This window comes from Carassius carassius, chromosome 3 (genome assembly GCF_963082965.1).
Source record: "Carassius carassius chromosome 3, fCarCar2.1, whole genome shotgun sequence".
In the NCBI taxonomy this organism is placed as follows: Eukaryota; Metazoa; Chordata; class Actinopteri; order Cypriniformes; family Cyprinidae; genus Carassius; species Carassius carassius.
In genome coordinates this window covers 21,417,075-21,426,160 of record NC_081757.1, presented here as the reverse complement: position 1 = coordinate 21,426,160, position 9,086 = coordinate 21,417,075, and the positions used below count along the sequence as shown (strand labels likewise).

The 9,086-nt window shown below is 39.5% G+C and overlaps 1 protein-coding gene across 1 annotated transcript; it reads right to left on the bottom strand.

Moving 5' to 3' along the window:
• Positions 1–62: 62 nt before the first annotated feature.
• Positions 63–3,823, bottom strand: LOC132123270 (histamine H3 receptor-like). The gene is made up of 3 exons (XM_059533833.1): positions 3,221–3,823; positions 2,972–3,138; positions 63–1,687 (listed from the first exon to the last, which is right to left on the bottom strand). Exons 1-3 carry the CDS (start codon positions 3,600–3,602, stop codon positions 776–778), a joined length of 1,461 nt encoding a protein of 486 aa, XP_059389816.1. The 5' UTR covers positions 3,603–3,823; the 3' UTR covers positions 63–775.
• Positions 3,824–9,086: the final 5,263 nt, after the last annotated feature.

The following is a 9,086-nucleotide window of genomic DNA, read 5'->3' as shown; positions in this document are numbered from 1 at the left end:
TTGATACATGTACATTGTTGACAATAAGATCTATAACATGCATTTAGAAAAAAAGAACTCTTATTGTTAAAAAGCACGCATTGGAGCCTAGTTTTCCAGTGAATGCCGGTAGAAACATTTGTCCTGGTTATTTTATACATGCAAGTATATTTGTCTGTTGGTTTTCTTATTTATTGTTCTGTATCTCTGTGTTTGAACGGAATCTTAATGCATCTTATTTCCGTTGATTAGAGATGAGTGTTCAGACCTGAAATATTCCAGTATAAATTGGTTATCTTGATATGCTTATAAGAAATGAGTCGTGTTTTTTTCTGCATTTAGTCTGTCCCACAGTTGCTAGGGGAACTACAGGCTTCACCAGCAATCCCTGTACATCTGTCATGTAGAATCAGTATACAATTATCACGAACAGCATGGTTTGAGATCTCATCGCAATTGTTTTCATTGCAGACTGTGGTTACCAGAGGTATAAAAGTCTATTATGATCATCACTTCACCAGTAGAATTTATTTTGAAAAAAGGAACAAAATACTTACAAAGGCAAACATGGCACTGCACTAGACACTTCCAGTTATGTAGACATCATTTATGATTCATTGAATTTGGAAGCGCTATAGCTATGCCACTACTTCATACAAAAATGTGAGTATGAATATGTAGATAAAATATCTCTGTCTACTCACAATGTGCACAAAGAAAATGTTCTGCTAGATACAAGCACATTAAAAAAAGAAAAGCCCTCTTTGAAAATGTGGTCACATCCTCATCCTCAAATTTAATACTTCTGGTCCATATTCTGAGGTTGAATTTTAGTTTTGCTCGGACACAGTAATTTGCTGAAGGCTCTTTTGAAGCTGCTGTGGCACAGAGGATACAGGATTGGATTGATGGATGAGTTTATCCACAGCAGCCAGAACGAGATCTCATAAAGGTAGTGCTGGACGCACTGACTGTGACATGCTGCCCGAATGATCATCAGCAGCGTGTAGGGTGCCCAACAGAGTCCAAAAACACAAACTATTACAGCTAGAGACTTTGCCACCTTTTTATCTCTAGACAGGCGAAAGCGGCTGGCCAGACTGGCAACCATATCAGGACGGTGTCTGTGTGATCCAGCCGAATGATCCACGTAATGAAACTGTGCCTCACTGGATGTCAGGATCTGCTCACCGACCTGCAGAGGAGGCAAGTCTGCGATTGCGCTGTCTCTTCGTTTAGTCTGTCTGCCATTACCAAACTCTGCAGCAGACACCTTTGCGGTAGAAGGTAACCGGCAGCACCGTGGCCTTGAGGACAAGTCGACCTCCCTTTCCTCGACGGGCCTCACAAAAAACACGCGCTGTACATCGCCGGTTCTGACCGGCCTCATCTTGAAGCTCCTAAGCCGAATATAAGTGGGCTGTTCTTCCCTCACTGCGCATCTGTTGCGGATGTTGATGTAAATGCTGAGGTTGAAGTAAGTGACGCTTATGAAAGGGGTGAAGAACTCGACAGTGGAGGCAGTCATCAGAAAATACCAGTTGAAGTAAAATTCAGCATAGCACTCTCCATCTGGCACCACACTTCCTCCTGCGATGTGTTCCCAACTGATAATAGCTGGACCATAAAGAAAGAACGCTGCCAGCCACACGCAGAGCATCTTCAAAACAGCCTCTCTGGTGATGCCCTTCTGGCAACGGTAACTCACCTGGAACACAGATTTATCATTGATTTTTGAGATAGATAGATAGATAGATAGATAGATAGATAGATAGATAGATAGATAGATAGATAGGGTGAGCGTGATTTCACCAAGTACAACATGTTCGTTGATCAACATCCTTGTTGTTCCTGGAACAACATTCGAAACAACCAATCAGAATTGAGATATAACTTTTCAGAAAATATCTGTTTTAGGCTTACAACCAGAGTTAGGTGCTTCTAAACTCTTGTTAATCAGCTATCAATTCCCACTGATTTTAGGAATAAATATGGGCAAGTTTAGGTTTAGGGGTAGGGATTGTCTATATTTTAGGACAATAATGTTGATGCAGGATCATCAGATGATGTTGATCCAGGAACATGTCTTACTTGGCAAAATCACGGCGACCAGATAGATAGACAGATAAAATATCTTTCCCCTGGCTGCCAGATGAAATAATTACATTTTATGATTAAATGGATGTCACATTGCATTTATATCTGAGGCAGAAGTAAGGGGGTTCACGCTTTTGTGCGCTGCTGCGTAATAGGATATAAATAAATGTTGACAGGTGATTGTTAAATGGTAAAGTGTGCATGGCATTTGTAGGTCTGTACTCATTGTGTCTGTCCAAATTATTATGTACATGTGAGGATGTGTCCAAACATTACTCTTCATCTGTATGTGACCAGCTGACTCCTGAATGAAATTGCTTAGACTGTTTTTTTTAGGTGGAGACCACATGCAAAATTGACGTTTCAGCGTTTCATTCTAATGATATTAAAACATGTATCATTAGGCTACTCATCTCCATCAATATTCTGATATTGTAGTCTATGTATATTTATACTAATTTATAATTTACTTGTTAATCTGATTTATGTTCAAAAACAAGTGTTTTTCCACATAAAAGGTGTGTTTAATGGACCATTAAAATTATATCTCTATACTGTATGCAGTAGCCTACTGTGGAATCATTTAGGACAATAGTTCACACAAAAATTAAAACGCTGTCGCCCTCGTATCGTGCTAAAGCTGTCTGTTTTCTTCTTCTGCAAAACACAAAAAAACGCAAATGTGTGTGTTCCGCATCAGAAAATTTCATACAAGTTCAGGTTGCGTAGCTACCTTTATTTTGTTGCAGTTTCTGACAGTGGTCACTGGTGGTGGCTCAGTCTCATTAGTTTTTGTTCTGTTATTCTCTACACAGATTTGGACAAATTTGGCGTTCTTCAAAGAGAAGTAGTCTAACTATTACCAGCCCAGCCCGTGTGTTTGCGCAGCACTCACCGCTTTAGTGACGGACTGAAACCTGTCGAAACTGATGAGCACGATGTTGAAGACAGAGGCGGTGCACAGCATATAATCCACCACCAGCCACAGTTTACACAGACCCCTGCCCAGTCTCCACTCACCCGTCAGGACATAGGGAATATACACGGGAATGCAAAATCCACCTGAAAATCCATTAAACACACATGCACTTAAAGGACACTTCATAACAAAGCAGAAATAAACACGGTCATCAATGCCACTCACCGACAAGAAAGTCCGCGATGGCCAAATTTAAAAAGAAAAAGTTGCCTTGTGTGCGTAAACTTTTCTCCACCACAAAAGCTAAAATGACCAGCGCGTTCCCCAGGACCGTGGCGAACACCAGCAGTGTCATAAGCACAGTTAGGAATATTGAGGTGGATGGAGAAAACTGGCCATACTGCGCGCGCCTGTTCTCAAATGCGTCCAACTCGCGGAGATTCGTCGCGTTTTCTTTCTCCAGCCCAGTCCAGTTGGGCGACTGCGGATTTCCTGATTTCCACATGAATGAAACAGCTGTAGGTATCCCGGGAGAGTGTGCCGCGGACAATAACGAGTTTTGCATGGTGTTGCCGCCGCTTTCCACCGTCAACAAGCAATTATACATTCCAGTCTGCGCGTAAAAGCTGCCGAGCCATCCGTGCGCCCAACCGTGACCGTCAGTTGTTCATTCACAGTTCAGCGAGCGGCTCAGAGGACTGCAGGTTTTTATACTGACGGGAGCAGAGCGTTCATTGGCTGTTTATTTAACGCTGCTCGGTCTGATGTCGGTGACTGCGTTAGAAGTGTTCATCCAGGATTACTTAAGAGTGTCAAACGCCCAGCTCTTGTGTTGTCATCGATGTTCTGCATCTCTGTGATAACAGCCCAGTTTGCTGCATCACCACCTCCCACCACATGCCTCATTTAACTTGCAAAAATCAAAAATCAATCCCACAAACTGTGATTCGAAATCTCACGTGTCCTGCTCTGTTGAAAATGGGAATTAGCTTAAACGAGCCTAATAAGATGGATTGTTAGCCTTGGATAATTAATGTGTTTCCAATCCTGGCCATCTGAAAAATAGCTAAAATAACTGATTCTTAGACACGCAGGGAGGTAAAATATACAATCAAAAGAATCGAATCCATCTTATTCTTACCCCAAACACAGCAACAGCAGGTTTTGTTGCGAATAGCATTGTTTACTTTGGGAGATTACCCTGTCATACCTTGCCTAAAGGAATCTGAAATAGTGGGTGACAATTAATTCTTGCTTTCTCACTGGAACACTAAAACCAAAATGTGATGTCTGACAGGTTGAGTTTTGTCATAATTAAAAACACTGTGCCTGAAATTAACTGCAAAGTATTCAAATCAATAGCCAGGAAGGTCAAATAAATTCATGGATATTTAAATGTCACATCTCTTGAGAATCTACTAAAGAGACATGAAAGCCACACCAGGACTAATGAGCAACTGCATGTAAAATACACAGCTGCTCCTGTAGAGAACTTTGGACTTTTTTTTTTTGCTTGTTTTTTTCAAAACACATCAGAAACTCTGTGCATTGTTGTTTTTAATTATGCATGTCCAAATATCCATTGCATAAATAATTTCATGTGCAATAAAACCATTTAACTTTTGTATTCAAATAATGCACTTCTAAGAAAATAGTTATTGTCAGTCAGTCTCTGAATAGAGTCTAATCATTCTGTCTGAGTCCTATCTGACATCCTTTTATGAAATCATATTATAGGTCAGAGAACAGCAAGCAAAGACAAAGTAAATATGGTCTGTGGTGAATGAACAGACTGACCATTGCAGAAATAGGGAGCATTTGAGCTTTTGTGAGTGAGCGTCTCATTTGTAGGCCTGGGACATTGTGACTCGTCATATTCCTTTCTGGATCTGCAGTTCCATTATTGTTGTCTTTGAAAGCACAAAAGCATATCTGTGAAACGCCTTGTGGTCTTTCAGTGACAGAGTAATGAGAGACTTTATGAAAGCATGAAAGTGAAAGATTCTAGCACAAAGCACATTTCTGTGTACAGATGTGTTGAGAGATGACACACAAAAGAAACTGAAATGAAATGAACAATATGAACAGGAACACACTGATGCAAAGTTGAGATGTCCAAAATATTGTTAATGCTCGCCTACTGTTTGCCCATCACTGAGAAACATCTGGGTATGAAGGGATTATAGACAATAACAAGATGCACAAAACCTACTTGAATCCACCAAAACAGATAATCATAATCATGGTGCTTGTGTTATGCCAAACAGTCACAGATGTGTTCTCTTCCAACCCACTTACAGTACATCACCATAGACTCTCTCTCTCTCTCTCTCTCTCTTCACCTCATTCACAAACACTCACTAATTCATGTTAATTGCAAGAAGTGGGGATCATAGGCATATCACATGCATGACGCTTTTGGAAGCAGCACATAATTATAGGCTGAAGTTTTTGGTCTTCCTGTTCATCAGTTTCACTTGGCTTTCACATATTTCCCCGCCGGAAGCAGGCATCCTTCTCACAAAAGAAAGAAAGAAAAAGAAAAGCCCATTTCTGCCCAAACTCCTTTTTTATCTGAAATTATTTTTATACATTTAGAAATTTTGTATTACATCACTTGTTCAACATTGGATCCTCTGCAGTGAATGGGTGCCATCAGAATGAGAGTCCAAACAGCTGATAAAAACATCACAATAATATTCTATCACTTTGGACTCTCATTCTGACGGCACCCATTCACTGCAGAGGATCTACTGGTGATGTAATGCTTAATTTCTTCAAAACTGTTCGAGTGAAGAAACAAACTCACCTACATCTTAGATGACATGAGGGTAAGCAAATTTTCATTTTTTACTCAACTTGGATGGAAGTGAAATAGTAGAGCCCTATTTACACAAAAAGAGACTGTGTACACACACACACACAAATACAAAAGTTTCTGAAAACATTATTCTGAATGCACAGAACCCATGTTCACCCTTCTATGCACTGTAAAAAAAAATATATAGAAAAACAGAAAATGAACCAGGACATTTTTACATGAAAATAAAATGTACCAGGACTTTTTTAAAATCAATACTGAAAATGATTTCATATTAACAGTACACTTATTTAAAAGTAAGCACATGATATACAATTTATTTTGTGTTTCATTGCAGAATTAACGTCTGCTCTGGCACTTTCAATAGAAAGCTTCAGTGTTTATTTATTCCATACCATTCTTTCACGTAAGTGAATTTCACTTAACTAAAAACGTATTTGTACACCCTGTTATCTTTACATAATAAATTGCTTGTGATGTTCCTCATTTATTAGTCACTTTAGATAAAAGCATCTGCTAAAGGACCAAATGCAAATGTACATCATTCTCATTATAGTCGAGGGATAGTTTGAATGTTTTTCCTATTGAATCCACACCAGTTCCGTTGTTTATGCCATTGATTAAGGTGTTTCACTTACCACTCCACAAAGTACTCTGTACTCTGCCTCAACGTTTTGTAACCGGCGGATAACTACACCATTGAGGTCGGTATGTTCGGTTTGGCTTGGAGGATGTTAGCACTGCTGGTGCTTATGGGGGAGGTGTTGGGAGATTGGCAGCTACAGTACGTGGGTTGAAGGACTTGCTTTTAGGGGCTGTAGCTATAGGCGAGTATGGTTCTGGGGAGATGGAGGTGCAGGGTAATTACACGTAAGGGTGGAGAGTGGTTGTAGAGAAATGGAGTGGTGAATCATAAGAGGGCTTGTGAGGAACCTACTGAATGTAAGTCATTTCTAGGTTCCCTCCTACTGCTCCATACTTCACTTTTTTCTCAATTAGTCAGTCCTTTATCTTCCTTCTGTAAGAGGTTTTGTTTCATTCTCATTGTACAAGCTTTACCCTCATATGACCATTAAAGGCTTGATTGAAGTTTACGTCTACTGTCACACTATAGCAGTTTTGTTATTGCAGACTTATGAATAGGCATAAGGTCAACATGAAAGCAAGTGTGCTTGTGTTCCAGTGTCCTTCAAATGCTTTGAATGATCCTACAGTACACGCAACAGGTGCCTTTATAGTCTAATTAGAGGATGAGATGAGTGACTCTTGAGTCATCTATTATTGAATAATGTATGATTAGTCTCAGAAAAAAACTCTCTAGTTAAAGCCATCAAACCATAATAACCCAAAATTACCCAGTCACATTTCACAAGAATGTTAGGTCACATTTTACAATAGTGAGTAATTGCATGCTTACTGTACATACTGACTAACACTATAACATACCTAATATCCATGCAGACCAGTAACAAATAAATACACTCTTTTTAAAGTAGCATGACACATCATACTGTAAGTTTTATAGTTTTAGTCAAATAGTCTAAAATAGTCTTAAGTTAAACACAAATACCAGTAACAACATACTTCTCCAACAAGTCATAGCCCATTTCACAATATCAACAACAATAATGTAATTAAAAGCACCTTGCCTAAATAATATACATACATATTAAAATACATATGCATATAAAAAAGCAAATTTGAGCTCGGCAGGTTACAGTTTCAAAGTAGCTCTATATAAAAAAGTTTCCCAAAGGGTGTTTTCGCAGTACTGCCATATAGAAGAGCCATTTTTTTTCACTGCCCAGATAACCTTTCAATGAAAAGTGTCTTAGTGTGAAGAACATTCAAAAAAAATCTAAAGAACATTTTTTCCACTTTGAAAAACTTTTTGTGGAAAGGAAGGTTTCTGTGGATGTTTAATGTTCTTCATGGAACCAATACACACAACCGGCGCAGCCTCATAGAATGTCTATGAACAGAGTCAAGCCCACTTTTAGGGGAAAACAAACCACCATACAGTATTGGATCGAGGAAGTAGACTAACCTTACAACATGCCAAAGAGTTGTTGTGTGGTTGGGTGCACCAATAATGTTTGTAAAACCCAGAGATGTATAGTAACGAAGTAGAACTACTTCACTACTGTACTTAAGTACTAAAAGGCGGTATCTGTACTTTATTAGAGTATTATTTTTTTCTCCTACTTCCACTTTTACTTCAGTACATATTTTCGATGAGTTTAATGCTTTTACTCCGATATTTTTTTTATGTGCTGCATCGTTACTCGTTACAATTATAAAAATGTTACGAATCATTCCATTACAAACCCACATTACCACTGCCAGAACTGTAGTTGGCAGGTTTGTTGGCACATCACTGAGCGAATCAAGCGATTAAGAAGACTGCGCGTGCTGACTGAACTGCTGTGAAGAGAGAGATGAACACCGAGCCGAGCCAGATAATGACTCGTTCACGAGTCAAGAACCGGTTGCATCGGTTTTCGAATCACCAGTAGTTCTTTCTGACAGTTCGATTCAATAAACCAGTTGAAGAAACAGTTCACCGGTTCTTTTGCGCTCGACGTAATGGCGTCATTGGCGTTGAATGCAAGCCTTCGGTTTACCTGGGCTCATAACATTAGCACAGAATCAGTTCAGAATCAATCACCAAAAGAGTCAGTTCGGTTCATGCGCTCTGTGTGTCGGTTTGCTTTCACGCTGAATCACACATGCGCAGTAACATCAGCTCATCGGTTCTCGAATCGGACACGTCTGACAGAAACGGTTCTTGACCACTGATCTATAATATAAGTTATATATATAGATCAGTGTTCCTGGCTCGTGAACGAGTCAGTCTGTTGTTCGTTATCTGGCTCGGCTCGGTGTTCATCTTCAGTTCTATCTTCACATCAGTTCAGTCAGTGTACTGTTTGAGTAAATGAATTACTCCGGGATATTGGTTTGTTTTAACTCAGAGGGAGTGTCAGCCACAATAAAAAAGTTAACGGCTTAATTCATTTGTGGATTAATGCGTATTGGAGACGCGAACCGTTTAAAACGATTCAGTTCGATTTGGTGAACTGTTTCAAAAAGATCCGGTTACATCGAATGATTCGTTTTTGGACCAAAATGTATTTTCGATGCTTCAAAAAATTCTAACTGACCCTCTGATGTCACATGGACTACTTTGATGATGTTTTTCTTACCTTTCTGGACATGGACAGTAGACCGTACACACAGCTTCAATGGAGGGACTGAGAGCTCTCAGAC

Bases quoted from the DNA above. Each gene is read 5' to 3' on its own strand.
- LOC132123270 (XM_059533833.1), bottom strand. From the start codon at position 3,602: ATGTATAATTGCTTGTTGACGGTGGAAAGCGGCGGCAACACCATGCAA. The intron at 3,139-3,220 runs GTGAGTGGCATT...ATGGATTTTCAG, and splicing joins CATCGCGGACTTTCTTGTCG to GTGGATTTTGCATTCCCGTG. The intron at 1,688-2,971 runs GTGAGTGCTGCG...TCTGTGTTCCAG, and splicing joins TTCAGTCCGTCACTAAAGCG to GTGAGTTACCGTTGCCAGAA.